The sequence below is a fragment of the Myxocyprinus asiaticus genome, chromosome 15 (genome assembly GCF_019703515.2).
Source record: "Myxocyprinus asiaticus isolate MX2 ecotype Aquarium Trade chromosome 15, UBuf_Myxa_2, whole genome shotgun sequence".
Taxonomy (NCBI): domain Eukaryota; kingdom Metazoa; phylum Chordata; class Actinopteri; order Cypriniformes; family Catostomidae; genus Myxocyprinus; species Myxocyprinus asiaticus.
Window position 1 is genome coordinate 42801363 of NC_059358.1, and position 23909 is coordinate 42825271.

A 23909-nucleotide genomic window follows, 5' to 3' on the forward strand; every position below is an offset into this window, starting at 1 on the left:
CACCCCAATTAACAGCCTTATCATTGTTATGCTAGATAAATACTGACATAAAATAAAAAAAAGATATTAAATAGCCCAATATCCCACTTCACACACTTGTTCATTGTTTCTACCTACTTTTACTACCTATTTTTTTTCCATGCAGCTCAAAATGTAAAATTTCAATGCACGTTCTATAACTACATTTTTGCAAACTGACTTTTACGTACCGACACTAGAGATGCTACAACAACTGTGTTTTTTTTCACTTCTACAGCAAACAGCTGATTGTGACTTTTTAAACACTTATTTTTCACTTTATTACTCACACACTGCTATGTTATAACATCGAAATACTTTTACTATAACGAATCATTTGAAAACATGATACATTTTAACGCTTGTATTATAGACCCATCTAGATTTACACACTTATTCCAATATAATTAGCTTGCGCAGTAGCTCACCTGACAGTGTTTGTTTAGACTTGTGAGACCGCAGTTCGAGACCAGGTGAGCACGCAAGTTAATACGTGAGATAAAATTGACATAGAAGTGACACAAAATGACAGGCAGGCTTCAGAAAATTTTCTTTTTTATTTCACATTTTGTTTTAGGACACTATCGGTAAGGTTCAGGTGTTGGTTTAGGGTAAGGATGTCTATTTTGTTCACCTCTAATTTGCTTATAGGACACTATTAGTTAGGTTTAGGTTAAAGTTTTAGGTTAGGGATGTAGGTTTTACTCATTAAATCCTCCATATAACATTTACCTTAAAAATCTAGTCTGATTATGACACCATTTCACTCGCTTTTGGCGCCCCCTGCTGGACATTTCGCTGGGAAACTGCAGCCAAACGTGTAATGAAGCACGCGATTTCGCTTTGCAAAAATTTTTCCACAGTTTCGTAACGTTCATGAGATCAGGCTGTAAAATTTTAAAGAATCTTCACACAAGCTCTCTTCCACATAGCCTAACTACAGTTCATAGTGACCAAAGGATAATAAAAGCATAATAAGGCGCAATAAACATAGTACATATGAGTCCATCTTCATATGTTTTCACTGAAACATATTGTGGAAAAGATGTATGAACTATACTTTTGTGGTGCTTTCAAGAAGAAGCAGAAAAAGAGGAAGAAGTTTTATTTATAAACCGCCTTTTCTCAAGCTCAAGGTGGCTTTACAAAAAGCTTAATTGATACAACTGCAACTCATATAATACAATAAAGTGTAATACAAAAAAATAAATAAAAAATACATGAGAGATAGCAAATCAAAATGCCGAAGCAAAATGAATAGAAAACGCTTTAGCTGGGACTTGAAAGTGGGTAAACGGGAGATATTGTGAAGACTAAGAGGTAGTGAGTTCTAGCTTAGAAAGACCAACCACCCACGGAAGACAGACGAAATCTAGGAATGGACAATAGACCAAGTTCAGGGGATCTAAGAGACCGAGTGTGGAGATACGGGTGGAGAAAATCAGACAAATAAGTTTGAGCAACATTAGGGTGACATTTTTGCAAAATATTACATGGTTCATTATGTGTATCGCGGCAGTTTCGAGGTGAAATGTCCACTGTGTGGCGCTAAAAGCGAGTTAAATGTTCTCCCAAACAGGTGATGTTTTAATGTTAATGCTCTCTCGAGTTTTAAATCTAGAAAACCGACCTCCCTACTCTAAACCTTAAATCTAAACCTAACTGCTAGTGTCAGAAAAACAACCTTCTGAAGCATCCACACCATTTTATGGTGATCCTATGACACTTTCGCTCACGTGTCTTCAGGACTCGTACCCTAGTCCTTTGCATCGCAAGTGCAATGCTCAATCAGTTGGCAAATAGAACGTGTTTACAAACTGATAATCTGCAGTTGTACTCATGATTTGTGTGAAAGTGAAAAAAAGTCATTGTTGTTGTAGCACCTCTAGTGTTCATTCGGCAGGAAACTGCCGGCACGTAAAATTCATTTTGCAAAACATTTAGGTATAGTAGTAATGTGATTTTATGAGACCAGGATGAAATAATGACAGAAATGTTATTTTTGAGTGAATTATCCTTTTAAATTATGAGTTGCTTGGATCTTCACAAGCTAAAGTTTCAAAGTTGCTTCTCAACCACTGGCACTGCAAGAGCTGAAGCTCTGAGATGCTGATCGGAAGCCAGATTGAGCAGTGAGGGCATAAGAGAGCAGAAGAGTGGGAGTGCGAACTCTGGGAAACAAATGAAGGACTGGAGAGAGAGAAAGAAAGTGAGACACGGGACACAGAGAGAGAAACAGCTGAGGACTGAAAGGAAAAACATAGAGAAACAGAGGGAATGTGAGATGGAAGAGTGCACTCCACTCCGCCCAGCTGCTCACCTGCCAATAGCAAATTGAAAACAACTCCACTCATAATCCCTCGGAACTAAAAATACCCCTGACTTTAAAGGCCTTCCATGAGGCCTGACAGTATCTGCAGCACTCCTTCAAAGCAACCATCCAACACACACACAGAATAATGAGATGGGAGAAATGGAGAGGCTGCTATTCAGGTGAAACTGACACTTTAATCTTAATCCACAATGGGAAAAAAGAAAGAAAAAAAGTTCAACTTGATTTTTACATTTTCCAAAGAAAATGTGAGTGGTGCTTGCCCATGCAAAATTCAATGCCACGATAATAGGGTGCTCTGGGTCGGGGGGTTTTAAACTTTTTGATGCCAAGGACCCTCGGATATGACAATTCCCTCATGAGGGTCTACCCCTCCCTAAAATATAAAGCAACTATATATTTTCATTTATAAAGGCCCATTTATACTAAATGAGAAAAGTGTGACATTAAAATTATAACATGTTGTTTGATAAACTAAATACTGTAAGCTGCTTTTGCTGTATATGCTAAAGTCTAAAGATATTAGAAATACATATTATCTGGAACATTTTTATTTTGTTCTAAGTTGACAGAGTATCTTTTTTTCCCATGTCATGTTAGATTGCAAAACCTGAAAATATATTTTTTTAATTGAACTGAAAATGTTTGTCTCTTGAAAGCAGCAAAGGGCTGTTCACACCAGTGTCAGAAATTAACTTTTGCATTATTCTCTGGGGCATTTTTTATTTTTATTTTTTTACCTTTATCTAACTATTTAAAAACTGATCCTATTGATCTCAGATCAATTTAATCAATTCATTAATATATTAATGTATACATTATTCCATTTTTCCATTATTACAAATTAATACATTATTACCTCTTTAAATCAACGTCAACTCCTATTTTATGCCCCAATATGTATAATAACTGGGACTATAATAGAATATTTAGAACAATATCAGATGTTACCAATAAAAAACAATAAATTAATTACAAAGGTATTTTTGCCCCCACATTTAGAATTTTGTGGCATTTTAGTCCAAGCCCCCTTAATTTCTGACCCTGGCTCAAACGGAATACATTTTTTATCCATATGCGTTGTTTTTTTCAATAGCTTTTTCCATGAAAAAATTTGCTAGACAGAAGTCTCTGATTGTTGTGCCACATACCGCTGTTTTTCAGCGTCTCGCGCAGGAGCGGCGTGTTTTTCAGATGTTGTGTTCCACAGGCCCCCAAACACCCCCCTTTTGGACTCTAGTTTGATATGACTTGTTGTAACATGAAAGATATGACTTTATTGTAAGCCTTTGGGATTTTATGGCTGTTTTGTCATCCACCAGGTGAAAGTTCATTCATGTCCATTGCACAAATGTTGCAGGACATGTATGCACCAAAGTTTATTACTTACGGTTAGGGGTTTGTTAAAATTACTAACCCTACATACTATGAGTAATAATAAGAATGTTTGTTTTAGGGTCATTCCGTGTCAACTGTCTTTTTTTTTTTTTTTTTTTTTTTTTCTGTTAAAGATAAACATATATGATGATGAAAGCAAAAATATAAAATTCTATGGATCAATAATTTACAGAGTAATCCATTATTTTTTAGAGGGGTTCAAAATGACAATTTTTGCATAGGGTTTTGGAGCAAAACTTCAGGTCAAAAAATAGCCTTCGAGAGATGGCAGTATCAATATTTTATTTTTACACAGAGATCAACAGGTCTGTTACTAAAATAAGCTGACTTCAGCCCACCATGTTGCATTATATGCCAATGGTGTGAGTCAAAAAATTGGGAAAAGCACTTTTTTGTGTTATTTTTCCAAAGTTGCAGTGGTTATAACTCCAGTAGTGTTAAAGATATCTGAAGATTCATTCAGATTCTGGTTCTAAACAAACTTTCCTTTAAGTATCCTCATTTTTATGGCCCTATATGGTTAAATCCCAGAGATATGGGGATTATCTCAGTGAGGCTCCATGTCTAAATTGTTAATTTGTGTACCAATTTTCAATGGTCGAAAACCAAATGTGGGTCACATGGTATGAAGCTGGTTTTTCTTGTCCTACAAAACAAAGTTCTGAAATACAAATAATGTTGAAACTAGAAATGTACCTTTATGTGTTCAATAAAAAAAACAATAATGTCAAAATCTCGATTTTTGAGTCCAAATTCCCTGAAAAGTAAGCGACACATGTGGCTCTTCAGTTAGTGCAATACTATATCTAGTTGTTGGATTTCAGAAATGTACGTCTGCAAAGCTCTGGAATACATCATTAGAGGTCCAAACATCAAAGATGCTGAAACTTTACTGTATTTGAACTGAATTTCTTACTATGCTTTTTCTGCCCTAACAGTGTCTTGGCGTCAAAGACAGTAAACCATAGAGATCCCTAACTTGGTGGGATGGTCCCAAATTTCATTGTCATTTCCCCTAACACCATGTCCATATAAAATTCCCACTCCACATCTCATCAGAAAACTTCTGATTGGCTGTGGCTGTGTCACGTTGTGCACCATTTTCACTTTCAATGTAGATAGACAAATTGCTTGTTGTTGGAAACTTGGTGCTTCGCGCACAGTAAGTCCATCTATCTTCTTCTCTCTAACCTCTCAGAGCATCTTGGACATGTAGATGGGCCCCAGATTTCATTCCCACACTGCAGTGTGCTCGTGTTAGAGTATTGTATTACATGGGACCTGTGCTCTCCCTGTAAACAGTATAAAAGCCCTGGAAGAGCTGTTGTTTTTCTTTCACAATCTCACTCTCTCTCATCCTTAACTCAACTCTCTCTTTCTCCCTCCACTCTTTCTCTGTTACGCAATCCAGTTTGGCTGTCGCTAACTTCCCAATAGAAGCAGATGAGTGTCCAGGTCTTGCGTAAGTCCTGAACCCCGTTTTTTGACAATAACCCCACTGAGGCGATCACAAGAATCTCACAGAGAGAGAGACAGAGAGAGATTCTAGGTGGACCAAAACCAAATCTCTCAAGGCAGCTATGAGGAAACCAAAAGGCTTAGTGATCAGGATGTTCTGCATAAACACACAGGCAGTAAATCTACACGCAGACGACTAATAATGATCGGATCCAACTCAGTACATTTCTCCCAGAGCCTTTCTATTATCAACAACAACTCACACAAACAGCAAGAAATGTGCATAAAGAGAAATACAGTGGCCCCAAAAAGTATTAGGATACTTAAAGCTGATGTAATGTTTTCTATGTTAAAATTTGTTCATATATCTCAGCTTATTATGCCAAGTCAAAACTATAAGTACACAGCAAACATCATTTTCTTACTGAGTATTTTTGTCTTGTTTTCCAGTCAAAATATCCAAGCATACTGTACTTAAAACAAGACAAATTTACTTAAGAAGCGGAATGGCATAAGATATTAAGTGTCGTTTTTAGAGAAATGTAACAAAAAATTGGTGGGGTTTATGCTTCAAAAAGAAAAAAACTATTTGCCAATGAGTCAAGAAAAATAAACTTGTTTTCCCTTAGAATCAAGTTTTTTTTTCTTCTTGTTATAAGGATAAACGTTACTTAATTTGACAAGATTTCCCTAAAAACAAGACAAAATATCTCGTCATATTGCTTCTCAAGTTGGCTACATTTATTCTATTTTAAGAATGTTTAGATATTTTGCCTGAAAAACAAGGCAAGACTTTTTTTTTTTTTACAGTGTAAGCTATGTTACTTTGACCTAAAAGTGCAAAACTGTGACTCTGTGGCACAATCAAAACATTCCTCTATTTTATTGAGCAGCCTGTCCAGCCTAACACAGCAACATTGGCTAAACCAATGGTGTGAGTTGGGGGCGGAACTATCTGTTTGTACAACCAATGGAGGACAGGGGGAGTTTTCTTGAATCTGTTTGAACTGTTAAGTTTTAGTCATTCAATTTATTATATGGAAAAGAGCAGCCAGGATATTCTTTAAAATAAATAAATAAATAAATAAAATAAAATAAAAAAAATTCATCTTTCATGTTCCACGGATGAAAGTCAGATGGACTGGAACAACATCATGGTGAGTAAATGATGACAGAACTTTTATTTGTGGGTGAAATAATCCTTTAAGAGTCCAAATACTGTTAGATATCTGGCAAATGACACAGTATGATTGGCTGGCTAAATGGTAAAGGAATATTCCAGGTTCAAAACAAGTTAACCTCAATCGACAGCATTTGTGGCATAATGTTGATTATCACAAACATTTATTTTGACATCCCTTTTCTTTAAAAAGAAGCAAAAATCTGGGTTACAGTGAGACACTTACAATGGAAGTGAATGGGGCCAATTTTTGAACATAAAAAAATTTATTTATCACATTAAAATCATGTGTAAACATGATTTTAATGTGATAAAATCACTTACTAACCCTTTCTTTTCAGTTATAGTCAATTTTACATCTTAGTTAACCATGACGGTGTAATGTCAACAAACCCTAAAACCCTAAAATGATTGTAAAAATGACAATTTAAACAACTTTACAGCTCAAATAATACATGAGTTTTAACATATTAATTAATGTAAGTGCTTTAATAAAATTATAAGATTCACATTTCTGCCTTTAAATCCTCCAAAAACTGGCCCCATTCACTTCCATTGTAAGTGCCTCACTGTAACCTCGATATTTGCTTTTTTGTTTTTTTTTAAAGAAAAGGAAGGACGAGTCGAAATACATTTTTGTAGTTATCAACATAATGCCACAAATGTTGTTGATTGAGCCGAACTTGTATTGAACCCGGAATATTCCTTTAAGCCACAACACTTACAGTCCTGTGTGAATAAAATGCAAGTTTTCTTCTAGCAGGTTGCTCGAGATCAAACTTAATTCACTTCCAGTGATATTGCCCAGATTGGCTTGAAAAGCGGCCTTGCATGCCCCAGGAGAGCTGATGTGAGTGACTGTGACAGGTCCATGTGGTGGGGGTTCCAGCGCCCGCCCTTGGCCCGCTCTCTCTGGTGTGTTGGCTTGTTTTGGGAGAGCCTCTCCACATGCCTGTGTTTATTTACAGATGGAGAGGCACAGTGGGAGAGATCGCTCAGTGTCACTAAACACAATCTGTCATACATACACACCAGCCTCTTTTGGAACATACACAAGCACTGACACACTTATTAAACGCATGCACAACACGCTCTAAGAGAAGAGGTTGTTAGGTTTTAAATCACAGAACAATAGATATACAGTTCAAAAAGGTATTTGAACACTTTGTCAAACATTAGTGGAAAATGTCTATAGTCAATGTGCTGAACTCCACCTGTGGTCACTCTGCTGGGACACCTGTCAGAACTGACCACAAAACATCACTTTGACACCATTTGGCTTAAAGTCATTGCAAAACTGGCTCAGAAAAGAGAAATGAGTTCAGAGAAAAGCTCTAGCATCATTTGTTTGCAGATGACATTTGCTTTTAAATTTTGAATCTAATGCAATAACATGTAGACATTATAAGTGTGACTTAAGTGTCTTAATCATTTCATGCTTACTGGTTAAGTATTGTAACACTTTTTATGAAGCCCATATTTATAATGCATTGTAAAGGCATTAATAATGCATTAGTAATGCCTCGTAATACGCATTTTAATATGTTGTAACCTCTCATAAAAAATAGATAATACATTACTTACCTACTACATTAATAGTTATACCTTAGATTAAAATGCATGAACATGACTTTTTCCAGAAGTTATAATGTATTATACCTTGTATTTAGCTTGTAAAATATAAGTTACATTTATACAAATGCACAGAATACAAAGGAACACACATTCAATGCAAATTTTGAGACATTAAAGCTACACTATGTAACTTTTTTTTGTTAAAAAATAACTAAATGTTATTAATGAGAGAGTGCAACAAAAATCCATCTTCCAAACCATGTCTTTACCCAAATACACTTTGATAAACCTATAATAAAGATTTATATTTTAAAGCTGTCGGGATGGATTTCGCAGGAAATTGCATACATAGGTCATTCGCCTGTGCGTGTTGACGTCATATCCGTACACAGAGAAAATAAGCTCCGGCTACTGTAGCGTGTGTATGGTGTGGGAGTAACGTGAACCTGAATGTTTGTTGTCACAACAAATGAGAAAATTTGATGATGGATCATTCAAAACGGCAAACCTCCAGGGAATTACCGGTTGTAAAAACAAAGAAACTCCAAACAGAGCAGAGTCTACAAGCTAAAAGGGAAAGCAACAGAGTCCGTAATAAAACCCGAATCAACATCGGCTTGGCTTTTCAGAGGTGGCCACAACTCTGAGATCTGAAAGGATTCAAAAGCGACCCAGAGATGGCTTTTTTCTTACTCAACAGGTAAGATATTTTATTGATATGGTTTATGTATAGTTGTGTAATCACCAAAACAGTGTTCTTCCGCACGACGCATGCAGTTTCATTTTTTAACTGCTAGAGAGCCAAAAGTTACATAGTGTAGCTTTAAAAAAAAAAAAAAAAAAACACTTGTCAAGCTACAAGGTGAAAACATATCAGTTGCTTCCAAGAATAATAATAATAAAACAATTTAAAAAATAAAACTAAACTGATTGTTTACTGGACTCTATATACTCAAATGTCTGTGCATCTTATTTGGAGACATTAAAACAGAACGCCTGATGTCCTGATATGCACAGATGCATTTAAGTACACTAGATTTAATCGGAGTGTCTATTTGCACACCGGTGTAAATAGCATCTGCCACACAGTGCAGCTGTTTGCACCCCAGTAGTCTGGTGGAACCACAGGAATACACAACAAACAAGCCAATAGATGTTGCTGCAGTGGTGTGGGATGTAAAGATGGTGTGAATGCGTAGTGTTGTCCTAGCGACCCCGAACGCGTGTTTTGTCCCACTCTTTTTCCCATCCGATTTCCTGTTTCCACTCTTAATATTTCCTTTAACACTACTTAAAATAATAGATAAAAATGAATATAAATGTTGATTTCATCACAGTGATTTGGTCACGGTGAATGTCGGGGAGTGCAGAGAAGGGTTTGATCCGGAGGCGGGGTCTCTCGATCGCACTTGTTCCCACGGCATGGCATTGCATGTGTGTACACTGCATCACTGTATGACTAATATTGTAGAAACCATAGATTTAATGCAATTAACCATGGTGTTAGTACAGTGTTATGATGGTAATATGGTAACCATGGTTAATTTTGTGGTTACTGTAAATTTACTAAAAATACCATGGTGAAACTATGGTTACTGTGGTAAAACCAAGGTTATTTTTTCTAAGGTAAGTTTAAGTTTAGGTTTGGGGTAGGGGTTAATGTGATGCCCACACTGTATGTTAGTATTTAAATATGGGTGCAAATAATATCTGCCAGTATTTGCACTGGGGTGTAAATAGCATAAACTATTATTTGTACCAGGTGCAAATAACATCTGCCATTTAAAGCCTTATGACCATTTACACTACAGCACCTATATGATATCACTTCTGCAGATAAAACTGGATGTCAACAGTGTTATAATGCATTATACACTTCAAGATACAAATATGAATATGTTAAGTATTATAATGCATTATGACTGTAGGTGCAATGTTTTATTGAGAAGTTCTAACATGATGAGACAATTTTATGAGACATTATGAATGCATTATAATGCATTTGCAATGCATTAAAGATATGGGCTACATAGAAAGTGTTACCGACTTATTTAACATTTACTCATTTAGTATTTTAAATTGTCGACTCATGAGCATGTTTATACAACAGTCCAGATATTCTCGGGACTATTTCGTTATTTGGGTCAAATTAGCTCACTATATAACAAATTTGCCATGTGTGACACATTATTCAGTTCAGCCTGAAATTTTCTCAAAGATAAAAGAGCAACTTCTGTCTACAACTGTGTTAAAAGGCACATTATTTTGCTCTTAAAATAACAGAACGGTCGACCTCAGAAGTGCAGAAATAGCAACAAAAGCAATACTGTTGAAGCGAGTCAAAATTTAGGGTGTTTGCAAACGTTTTAATGCCTGTATGTTTGCTTAGTGACAAAACCGTGCTGCTATAATTCATAATAACTTTCATTAATAGCATCAACAACATTATTACATCAAATAACACTTTACAAATCACTGCTTCATATACATTCAGAGGAAGTAATGAAACTTTGATTCTTGTATTTTCATAAACATTCATATGTGAATACATGAACTACTGATATGTTAAGCATAATTGATGATATTTTATTGAAAATTATTATAAAGTGTTACTGAGTGTTGCATGAGTAGTTTAATCTGAGCTGTCTGGCACTGACTGCAGTCATTCCTAGTTTTGATTTATGTTTGAGTTTGTGTTACGTGCATAATGTGTTTTATATATATTCAGTGATCTGACTAAACTATACATCACCACACTGTTACAGGTATGCTGCTACAGTTCCAGCTCACTAAACTGACTCATGTAAAGCTGAATTTGTCTGGGAGATCAAATAAACACATATCAACTACTGTACAAACTCCTGTAATGATTAATGTTCTGTAATAAATCATATGAAGTTGTTTATTTGAGAATTGGAAATCCACATTGGATCACCACGTTGAACAGTTATTAAAAGTGTTTATTATTTCAAAATATTTTGTTTATTTAATGGCAGATACTGAAAACAAACCAAAACACTCATCAAGTGAATTTGGGACTGGTGACCTTTAAATCGGAACTGAAATGATTGATGATCATTTACATGGGTCCATGTATGTTTTGATAGTTTGATTATCCATTTAAAAATAATTAAAAAGAAACCAAAAATGGCAAATTTTTTTTATTTATTTTTTTGGGTTTGTTTGTTTTAAGAAAATTCAGCTTGATTTTTCTTTGTCATTTTCACAAGTAGAAAATGAGTTTAGCGCTTTAATATTTGATTATTACAATTTGGGCATCCCTGAAACACCACTTTCTTCTGATTGGTCAACCAGCACCATTGTCTGTTCTCCCTCAGTGCCCCGTAACACGATGACATTTTACTGCAGTTTGGTTGACACTTTTAAAGTTGTACAGATGTACAATTTGTCTTCATTAATCTTAAATTAATCGATTCTTCAAAACGCCTGACTTATCTCCAGAGGTGGGTTAAGTAGCCAAAAACTGTACTCAAGTAAAAGTACAATTATTTGAAAAAAATTATTACTCAAGTAGAAGTAAAAATAATGATGTTAATAATTACTTGAGTGAGAGTAAAAAAATATCCAATTAAAAGTAGTGAGTAACTAGTTAATTTCATATGTAACATAGTGGACATTTACTCCCCAATATTCCACATAATACACATATAACATGTATCACAATCTAATAATAATAATTTTATAATAATAATAATGATTATTAATATTATTGTAAATTCTTTCATCATTCACCCTCATGTTGTTTCAAACCTGTATGACTTTCTTTCTTCAATGCAACACAATTAAGGAGATGTCAGACAGAATGTCACCATTTACTTTCACTTAGGGATGTGACGGTATTAACTTTTCATATCACGATAATTGCTGAAGCATTTATCACGGTATACGGTATTATCACGGTATTGGATTGAATTACAAAACAGGTTAAAAGATAAAAAAACTTTATTGCTGCTCTTAATTTCAAGATTTAGTTACTTGTTTTGTACTTTTAAATCAAAAGATCACAAAGAAAGTATCTTTACAAAGATCAAACCATACAAGATTCATTGAGACATGGTGGCTTTCAAAAGTCTGAGTTTAATGCTTTCATTTTGCATTTATCTAATTTATTACAGTTTATTTTAATTGCAAATGAACAAGTACCAACAATGGAAACATTTTGAGGGAAAGTTTAATTGAAAAAGAAACATGAATTTTAGAGTTTCCCAGTAATTTGGTATGTATTCAAATTACTGTAAGAGTTAAGAGTGCTGGGAATGTTGATTTATTGATGGAAATACTACAGTGCATTCAGAAAAATATAAACAGTTTGGTTAATAGGTTATCTAGAAATTCTCAATGTATTTTGAAGTGCTTACGATAACAATATTGTGCATGTTAATTATCACAGTATACCTTATTATTGAATATTGGAAAATGTCTATTTTTACTGCATGTTTTTTTCCTCCATTTTTTAAAGGAAAATGGTGACTGAGCCTGTCAGTCTCTAACATTACATCTAATATCTTCTGGGTTCCACAAAATACAGAAAGTCACACAGGATTAGAACAACCAGAGGATGGGGAAATGATGACAGAATATTCAAAAAAGTTGCTGTGCAGTGTGCACTCTCAGAGATTCACTTCAGTTGTCACGTACGCATGCGATCAGCAGAGCAAACTGCATTTATACTTAACGCAGATGTTTACATGGATTTCTTCAGTAGGCACTGATATATTGCAGCACTGATATAAAAATTGTATACTGATAGTCTGAGGTCATAAGAGCCCATAGTTACAGAATCACCTTGACCACAATGACCATCACCACAACACAGACAAGCTCACGTTATCACAATCGCTAAAACTTACTGCAGCATGCTTTCTTTTGTTGGAGCTGTAACGTTAATCTCGAAATATCCGCTTGTCTTGGTGTAAAATGAAGGCAGTGCGTGATGAAATAAAGTGCTGCAGTCATGAACTCAACTCGATTGACAGAGCGCAGCTGTAAAGTTCCGCTGTCGTAAAAGTCCCATTCAAAAATCTCTCAATAAATTACGCATTTATTTAAACTTATTTAATTAAAACCAGTAATGTAATGAAAGAAACGTTGCCCAATGTAATGAAGTAATAGTACATTTGTTTCATTAGAAATTGAATTGAGTAAGAGTAAAAAGTACCCACTATCAAACCTACTCTTAAAAGATGTACTCAAGTAAATGTAATGGATTACTACCCACCTCTGCTTATGTCTGGGTACAAATGTTGATTTTACAATTAATCATGAACTGAAGCTTGCCTGCAGGAAATAGAATGAAGTGACAAACTGCCAATATTTATTTTTCTTCTTTGAATCAGAGGTGACAGAATGATGTTCCGGACCATTCTGTCCCAATTTAACCCCTTATTATAACTGCCCTTTATAAGTTTGAAAAGACATGGTGATTCTGCAAGAAAGATATTGAGGCTGACATTCCTTTTGTTGTTTTAGTTGGTAAAGTGCGTGTGTCTTCTGAATACTTAAAACTAACCTCAAATCTTAAGGATCTTTTAGGCCAATTTAGAGTCTTATTTATTTGCTTGGAGGATATAACACTATGAAATTTAACAGCCCCAACCAGCTGTTTTTGCTCAAAAACTCCCAGTCATTTTAGATTAGGTGTGTTAGTGGCAAAAATACGGTGCTGATATCCAGTGCAAACAGAGAGCATACTTCAGCAACCACTCAAAGAACATATACTAAGACATATACTCTTGAACAGCATAAACCACACAAAGCCATAAAACGGCTGCAACATAAACCATTTCCTAGAGCCTCATCCCCGTGCACACAGACAGCCTTGTGTTCTTCTGTGCGCAGTCACAAGGGAGCTCTGTACTGGGCTCCAAGAGACCTGCATTTACAAACACACCGGTGGGGCCACAGTATGTTAGCATTTATGCATGCATGGACATTTAATACCACAGCAAAAACATACTGTTGAGCTGGATGGGGCATTAGATTTAATAGATGCCCATGCAGGAAGAAAGATATTTGAACGGGCTGGTTTGTTTCCCAAAGAACGTGGCAGAAAAATCCCAATATCAAGAGAGTGTTGTAAATAAAACTCTTAAAAATAAAGGTTCCAATTAGAACCATGAAGGTTTTATAGTCTGATTCCATTAAAAAAAACCTTTACAAGTTTCACAAAGAACTTTTTAATCGAGTTCTCCAGAAAACTAAGTACTGATGCATCAGTATTAAAACCCAGAAACCAATACACTATAAAAAAAAATAAAAAAAATAAAAAATAACTTAATTAAATTGAGGAAAACTTTTCCACTCAATTAAATTACACACATTTTGAACTGGTTTTTATTGGTTTGAACTGACTTGTTCTAGTTCTAGTTGTACAAAGTTAAATTCATTTTGTCAGACCAACTAGATAAGATCTAACTAACTGTCTTAAGTTGGTCCAACTAAATACATTTCATTAACCATAAGTATATGCCAGGTGAGCAAGTGTAACAACAGCAGCTGCTTATAGAGCTAAGCAGCATTCAAATCAAACTTCACTGAAAGTGAGAGTACAGGCAAAGAAGATGGTTTCTATGCTCAACCTAGATGGTAGTTGAGTTTTACAGTTATCATCATCAGATTTGAACTTGCACATGGTTAGACTTGTTCAGTTTCATATGTTTATTCATAGAAATACTTAATGCAAACAAATTGCTTTACAATGAATTTGTGCTTTTCGAACTTTTTCCGTTACAATTTTTATCAGTTCTGACTTTGGATAACAAGCCTCCACGTGTCTTCACAAGTGATCACAATTATTAGTCCAAAAGCTTCATGAACTGCAGCCGTTTTCATTTGGGTGTGTCATTTCTCGGGGCTGCAGCTTGAGTTCCACAAAGACATTTTTATTCTGTAGTTTTGCTGCTTTAAAGAACCTAACGAAGGTGTCTTTGCTGTTTTCAGTCCCCTTCAAAAAATTCACGTCATAGTCGTAGGAAATATTTCACAAAACAGAATTTTAGAGCTATCCCACACAGAACTGACATACCACATGGTCAGACTTGTGGTAAACTCTTTACATGCGCTTGTTTCACGAGACAGGCTCGCGCTGCACGCCTCTGAACAAACAGCGAATCAGACACGAGCATTGACGGCTTTTCTTTTGTCTGTTCTTGAAAATACAATAAAGTGTGTTTCTTCAAGCGCGTGTCTTTGAAACTAACAGCATTTTTTGTCATGTGTCGTGTCGAGGAGCTTGTGAACTGGATTCAGCCTCATCGCATTTGGCGGGTTGCGGGTGCTAGTTTCACACCCTGGCCACTATTTAATATATTTGGCGATTTCCCGATTTTGTCGATCATTGTCTGTCAATTGAGTGTTGCAATCGGCATCGGGATCTTTGTTAAATATCGTCGATATCCAGGGTTGGGGAGTAACGAAATACATGTAACTGGATTACATATTTAAACAACAAAATATAAGTAACTGTATTCCACTACAGTTACAATTTAAAGAGATTACTTTGCATTTTATTGTCATTTGTTTCATTTAATATTTAGTCCTTTCAGATGGAAAACATTTATACATATAAATGATGTGACCCAAAGTGCATTTGAACAGCAGTGAAACACTTTCTTATGATGTGTTACATTCATACGAGCAGACAGAGAAGTAAGTTTGAAGTAAGTTTGGAGCAGAAGAAATAGAAATCAACCTTGTGTAAACTGTCAGCTTTACGCTAAGCTAAAATGCTATTTCTAGCCATTTTACATGCACATGTTACCAGACACAATCATATTTTTTATCAAGAAAATTCACGTTGGATCATAATTTCTTTTTTTCTAGTAAGACCTTTGATATTAGGGCAAAAAGCATCATCATTTTTTTTTCTCCCCGATTTGGAATACCCAGTTCCCAATGCGCTCTAAGTCCTCGTGGTGGCGTAGTGACTCGCCTCAGTCCAGATGAATCTCAGTTGCCTCCGCATCTGAGACTGTCAATCTGCACATCTTATCACATGGCTTGTTGAGCATGTTACCGCAGAGACGTGTGTGTGGAGGCTTCACGCTATTCTCCGCGGTATCCATGCACAACTCACCACATGCCCCACCGAAAGCGAGAACCACATTATAGCAACCACAAGGAGGTTAACCCAATGTGACTCTACCCTCCCTAGCAACCGGGCCAATTTGGTTGCTTAGGAGACCTGGCTGGAGTCACTCAGCATGCCCTGGATTCAAACTCACGACTCCAGGGGTGGTAGTCAGCGTCTTTACTCGCTGAGCTACCCAGGCCCCAAAAATCGTATTCTTGATAATCATTTTTTTATTGTTTTCCTGTAAAAATATCCCAAAATTCTTAAAACAAGATCAATTAGATTGATCTTGTTTTAGAAACAACACTGCATAAGATATTTAGGTTTTTCAGAGAATGTATTTTAACATGTGTATTTTGTCTTACTGTACTGACAGAGTTTTTATAGTCAAAACAAGTGAAAAAATCTACCAGTGCTGAAGAAGTAATCCAAAGTATTTAGAATACGTTACTGACCTTGAGTAATCTAATGGAATACGTTACAAATGACATTTTACAGCATGTATTCTGTAATATGTAGTGGAATTCATTTAAAAAATAACCCTCCCAACTCTGTCGATATCCGATAACATCGTCCTATAACCCAGCCCTATTGCACACAAGTCACATACTCAACACCACACGTCAGCTCTATGTACATAGGTAACTAATGTTGGCAATTCTTTATTAAATGCTTTATAGGTGTCCACTTAACATTTAGGTACATTTTCAAATGCTACTAATGTTAAACAAATGTTAATAAGCATTTATAATGCGAGGTAAAATGGCTCAATATATGGCAGGTATTGCATGAAACGAATTATTTTCATGCATGTTCTTATAACTGCATGTGAATAATTATTACTGCATTTGTAAATTAATTATTAGTCATTTATTAACCCCTTTATAATCCCTTAAATTAATATTCTGGGTTCAAAACAAGTTAAGCTCAATTGACAGCATTTATGGCATAATGCTGATTACCACAAAAAAAAAAAAAAAAAAAAAAAAACATTCTTTAAAAAACAAACAAAAAAAAAGCAAAAATCGAGGTTACAATGAGGCACTAACAATGGAAGTTCACATTTCCCTAACTATTTTTTATTAGTTTTGGTGCTTTAAAGAACCAATATGCTGATGTGAAGAACCTATATTGTAATATCAACAACTATTTTAATCTCCTATGAACACAAACTACAAGCCAACACAAAAAAACACTACATTCTTGATCTTAATACTGTATGATGGGAGTATTTTTCTGACGCTATGGTGCTGCAAAAAGCCATTGAAGAACCTTTATTTTTAAGAGCATATGAGATTGCATGGAGGTGTGGAGAGAGCATGTTTGGGGGGAGAGGGGAAACCTCTCCAGTGACTCGAGCTCTCCACACCCCAGCAACAGTGGGTCTCAGGGTGGAATTTTCCATGGAGCATGTGGCACGGTGCAGAGTATACGCACACTGCTCTCTAGTTTAAAAACTGCTGTGTGGGCTCTGCCAGCACTATGTCTCACTGAGCCCCACTCTCTCGCTTGCATTTTTGTGTGGCTTCCAATGCCATTGTGCCCTGCAGTGCTGCCTGCGAGGACTTCCTGGCGCCCAACCAAATAAGGCTGATAGACTGTGAGTGTGTGTGTGTATTAGCAAACACATTATTCTGACATGGGACACCCCATTAAAAGTTCATTTCCAGGAAAAATGTAACCACGTCCTATATAGTCTTTCTTTTGTATTTGCTCTTTATTTCTTTCCCATACATTGGCTCTGTTTCAAAACCCAGTAAGCCTCCTTGCTGTCTTGCTTTCTTTGGAGGCAGCATCATAACTCAAATGGAACCTCATAAGTGACAGATTTGAAACGCTCTACATAGGTAGCAACTCTGTGCACCACATAAATAGCGCTTCCACACACGAGACGCACATAGAAGACTTGACTGACAAGTGATTTAACAGAGTTTGGCATTAGCATGTTGCTAAGCTAACAGTGCTATTCTCAAAAAATATAGCACACACACAAACACTGGGTTAAATAGTACATTGCTGACTGGACATTTGGTTGATTGGCTACTTTTTGCAGATCCTTTTCCTTTTGCTGACACAAAGATTTTGAGTCTGTGGTGACAGTTTTGCAAAATGATATTACATGGTTCATTGCATGTATTGTGGCAGTTCTGGTGAAATGTCTACTTTGTAGCGCAAAAAGAGAGTTAAATGTTCTCCCAAACAGATGATGTTTTTAAGGTTAATGTTCTATCGAGTTTTACATCAACAAAACCTACCTCCCTACCCTAAACCGTAAAGCTAAACCTAACCACGGTGTTCTAAAAGCACAGGTGACATGAAAAACGCAATTGCTGAAGCAACCACATCATTTTTTGGTGCTTCTGTGAAACTTTCAGTTGACTCATGTGCTCTTCAGGACTTGTACCCCAGTCCTTTGCATCGCAAGCACAACACTCTATCAGTTAGATACCACGCAGTTTGACCATGCTCGAACAAACTTGTAAATGTAGTTGGTATTGAATGCAAATGTTAAAATATATTGTCTTACAAGTCATGCACTATAGTAAGTGTTTAGATATCATAAAATTGTATTGAGTGAGGAAAAGTGTTACGAGTGTTTATGAACTGATATTCTGCCGTTTTACCCATGATTTAAGTGAATGTTAATAAAAGTCATTGTTGTTGTAGCGCCTCTAGTATTCATTTCAGAAAACTGCTGCAATACGTACAACAAGCCAGGTAAAACTAATTTAGCAAAAATGTAGTTATGGGTTGAATTTTAGGTTTTGAATGAAACATGATTAGGCCCATATTTAAAACAATGTAATATACTGTATAATATCCACATATCGTCAGCACATTTTGCTGCCAACATTTTGGAACAGACTTTGAGTCGGGAGCGCACCTACTGTACACTCACCGGCCACTTTATTTGGCACACCTGTACATCTACTTATTCATGTGATTATCTAATCAGCCATTCATGTGGCAGCAGTGTAATGTATAAAATCATGTAGATATGGGTCAGGAGCTTCAGTTAATGTTCACATCAACCATCAGAATGGGGAAAAAATGTGATCTCAGTGATTTAGACTATGGCATGATTGTTGGTGCCAGACGGGCTGGTTTGAGTCTTTCTGTAACTGCTGATCTCCTCGGATTTTCACGTACAACAGTCTCTAGAGTGTAAAGAGAATGGTGCCAAAAACAAAAAACATCCAGCGATCTGCAGTTCTGTGGGCGAAAATGGATTGTTAATGAAATAGGTCAGAGGTAAGAGGATAATGGCCAGACTGGTCCAAGTTGACAGGAAGGTGACAGTAACCCAAATAAACATGCGTTACAATAGTGCTATGCAGAAAAATATTACTGAACATACAACACATCGAACATTGAGGCGGATGGGCTACAGCAGCAGAAGACCCCTCTGGGTACCACTAATGTCAGCTTAAAACAGGAAACTGAGGCTGCAGTGGGCACAGGCTCACCAAAACTGGACAGTAGATGATTGGAAAAACATTGCCTGGTCTGACATATCTCGATTTCTGCTGAGGAACACAGATTGTAGGCCCACTGCAGCCTCATTTTTCTGATCGTGTCTGACAGAAGTGGAACCCGACATGGTCTTCTGCTGTTTTAGCCCATCCGCCTCAAAGTTTGACATGGTGAGCATACTGAGATGCTATTCTGCTCACTACAATTGTACAGAGGGTTTATCTGGGTTACCGTAGGCGTTTCCATCCAAAGAACTGCCGCTCACTGGATGCTTTTTGTTTTTGGCACCATTCTGAGTAAATTCTAGAGACTGTTGTGCATGAAAATCCCAGGAGATCAGCAGTTACAGAAATACTCATACCAGCCCGTCTGGCACCAACAATCATGCCACACTCCAAATCACTGAGATCACATTTTTTCCTCATTCTGATGGTTGATGTGAACATTAACTGAAGCTCCTGACCCATATCTGCATGATTTTATACATTACACTGCTGCCACATGATTGACTGATTAGATAATCGAATGAATAAGTAGATGTACAGGTGTACCTAATAAAGTGGCCGGTGAGTGTATAAGGCCTTAAAAATGCTGCCTTTGCAGAACATACAATCTAAAGTACAGATTGCCAAAGTTGAATTAAAAAATGTTGACACTGGATAATTTACATCCCGTAAATGCCTCGCTGACTGGGACTGGCTCTGTGCCATCACTATTCATATTCGGATATTCATTTTCGTATTTATCCAACAGGCAGAGCCCCAAGAATAACATTTAATGCTTAATATACCTCGAGGCATAAAAGATATACTAATTTATTTTTCTTTCATGCAATATACTCACATTTGATCTGGAAACTGAAAAAGATTACATAATTAATGAAACAATACAGACATTTAAAAGCATTGATTTGCTTATACAGGCCTGACTTTGAAGACATAGTGGGGCAGTATCGAGGCACACTGACATGCATTTTGAGGGGAAGCAATATGGACTGCAAACTAGAAATTCCTGAATCAATGCTTTGCAATGGTGTTTCTAAAAAATTGGCTGTAAGTATTCTGCCACTCAGGAAATTGTACATCAGCAAACTTGAGTAAATGTACTAGAGATGGTGCACAAGGGTTGAAGGTCCTCACAACAGACAGCTGTAAAAATAGATACTGGGAGACCACACTACATCCTATGATGTGGTGCTTCTGGCTTAGTGGTTAAATCTGTGCTGTAACTGAAAGGTTGTGGGTTTAAACCTTCCTAAGATTTGAGTCATCACCATTGTGCACTTGATACTGATGCATAACCATCTAGAGTTACTCCAGAGGGGACTGAACCTGTAATTTATGTATTGTGAGTCACTTTGGTTAAAAGTGTTCCCTAAATTACAAATTATCAATATTATTTGGTCATTTAGAACATACGTCAAGAAACTGGCAATAACATCTATGCACTTGGACAGCAAAGTGAAACTGTCCCACCTCAAATCTCACATGAGGTTCACATTAGACAACAATCGGATAACTGTGTGCTCAAGGCCATCAACATCAGTAAGCTTTTTGAACACAAACTCACGAGTATAGGACATTTAATTGCAAGAACTTCATAAAGAAAACTAAATGTTGATGGGGGGGGTGCAATGACAATATCTTTGAACATGCCAGCCACGATTATTGATAAAACATCACTGACCTACACTGACATTTTAAGCTACTTCATTTTTATTGCTGTGCATCTCATCCATGGTGGACAATTTCACAGAAATAAGTTTGTTTAGCCTAACTTATTTTTCTAAAAATTATTAAAATATTAAAATGATTCATTTCAAATGATAAATCAAACCATATGCATCATATGCATTTTTTTGGTCAAAAGAGGACTAACGTGGTAGATCTATTATATAGTATCAATACTGAATAAACAAACAAAAACATAAAGTTAAAATGTTATTGTTATTGCAATTATTTAACTAAAAGTAGTGACGCTACTAACTTTTTTTAACGTGTTTTGCTACTGTTTATCACTATATTTCGATTCAGTTATATAAAATAGGCTGTTTTCTAGTTTTATTAGTGTATAAGAATTATAAATGTATTCAACTTAACTGTTTAATCCTTACATAAATTAACCATGGTTCTACTATAGTAATATTGTAGTAACCATTACTTAAGTAACCACTGTTAATTTTGTGGTTACTTCAAATACCAGGGCTGTTTCTAGCTAAAGGCGGTATGAGAGGCCGCTAAAGGCCCCTGAGCCACCAGGGTGCCCCACAAAGCATGGTCATATTTTATATATATATATATATATATATATATATATATATATATATATATATATATATATATATATTAAAAGCTGCTAGTAAGACTCAGGCAGTTGTTATGGCTCAATCAGGCAATTGTATAGGGTGCCCCCTTGTGGCTTGTGAGGGAAGGGAGAATGTAACTGCAAGGAGAGAGTTGTAGTTAGATGCTACAGGCACGCGCAAGCTCAACCGGTTTTTCATAAAGTGCACCTATATGTCAGGAGCGGAGAAAAGAAAAAGGTTGGTTCAAAGTAGGATTTCGCTTAGGGCCCCAATATCAGAAACGGCCCTGACATTGTTAAACTATAGTTACTGTAGTAAAATCATGGTTAATTTTTATTAAGGGAATGTGACCCTAATTAAATCAGGTGATAAATAATATTCAATTGTTAGATATCTACAAATATTTTCTTCTTTAAATAGCTTCAGTGTTATATTTTTTTGTAGCTTGTAGTGTAGCTAACTACTTTTTCAAAAGAGTAGCTTGACTGTAGCTTAACTACTTTAAGTTACGAGTTGTTTGGGAAAGTACAGTTTCAAAGTAGCTTCCCCAACACTGCACTTATTACAGGTTCAAGTTCAACCTGAGGGGAAGGATCAACCCTACAACCTTTGAGTTACCAAGCCCAGACCTTTCACCACTACACCACCCATCCCAGAAACACGTCAAACAGGAAGGAAACACTTACTTTCGGCAGGGTAGAATGGTTGCATTTCTATTTTGTGCACTTCTTTGGCGTAGTACTCCTCCTCGCTGCGCTGCCTCTCACAGGTGGCCGCTCGCTCGTTGGCTTTCTGCTGCAGCAGGTCCCGTGTGCTTTTATAGATGGCGATGATGTCCCGGGACACGTCCTCGGGCTCGGGATAGATCTCCGGAGGACTGCTCAACTTGAGCTTACTGAGTATCTGACCACGGATGGCCTCGATCCGCTTCTTCTTGAACTGATCCATGTCCAGAATGCTGCATGTGGATAGACTGACGGCCACCGTGGCTAAATCCAAGGTTAGGAGAAGACTCAAGACGAAGTTCATTTTGTGCGTTTGTTTTTGTACCATAGGCGACTTTTAAAATGCTATTTAATGACTCAAGTTAAGAAGAAACCCAATCATCTCAATAAAACAGCTTTAAACTGACTCGCTGGCGAAGCAAACTGCAACTCTTTGCGCTCTTGCGCGCACTATCATCAATGACAAACGTCTCTTTTTTTATTGTACGTGCAAACCCATCCGAGTCGCCGACATGAAATGGTCTGTCAGATCCGTTAAATGCGGGAGAACAAATAAGATCTTCATTCTAAATCACTTCATTGTGAATGCAACACAAAATCACGGGACACTAAAATAGCCATAGATGTGGCCATCTAATGCCCAAAGATAAGTTTGTGGTTCTCAAAGCACTGCAGACTGGGTGTTGATCACAGACGCGTCGCCAGCGGGGTTTTTGCGCACACCTCCACCGCATCAGAGCGCCGCAAACTCTCCTCCAAACTGGCGCACAATCACGCCTTTCACTTGCAAAAGCATCCGCTCACTCCGCACAGCGCATCGCCATGCGCGTTTGGCACCAGTTGATGCTCAAGAAAACAAAACGCGTCCCAACGCAGATGCGCCTCTAAGGGTTGAGAACCAGAAAGAGAACTGGATGATGTGGTACTTCTGGAAGAGCAGGCAAAAGTGTTTCCTCCTTCAGTTTACGCACTCCTCCATACCTGCTGGTGGAAAACAACGCTCTCTCTGCCAGCGCATCCGCACACATATGAAGGCAGCCGGTTGGAGAGAGAGAGCTTTATAAAGGACTGACTTCACCACGTGGTTGTGATCATCACGGTGAGACAGGGGGATTCGTCAGCGCGAGGGTTTACCGAGCACTTGAGTGTAAATATCTCAGCGTGTCATTTCACTGCAGCACTGTGGCCAGGTCCTAACGCCCACTGGGTACTGCCAGTCTGCCACACAGGACTGGCCTCCCTAAATCAGACTTGGACCCTCCCAAAAGAAAGTCAAAACAAAAAGCAGGAGGATCTTTACCAAAGCCTTGGAAACGATTGTGCATACGTCCACTGACATACAGCTGCAGTTT

The 23909-nt window shown here is 36.9% G+C and overlaps 1 protein-coding gene across 1 annotated transcript in view; it reads right to left on the reverse strand.

Annotated features, from left to right (window-relative positions):
• The window catches only part of LOC127452537 (transforming growth factor beta-2 proprotein-like), a 78105-nt gene extending 54484 nt beyond the window's left edge, over positions 1–23621 (reverse strand). Inside the window, exon 1 of the mRNA XM_051718059.1 lies at positions 22519–23621. Within this exon, the coding sequence (XP_051574019.1) occupies positions 22519–22885 (367 nt within the window). The 5' untranslated portion in view covers positions 22886–23621. The remainder of the gene's footprint in view (positions 1–22518) is intronic.
• Positions 23622–23909: the final 288 nt, after the last annotated feature.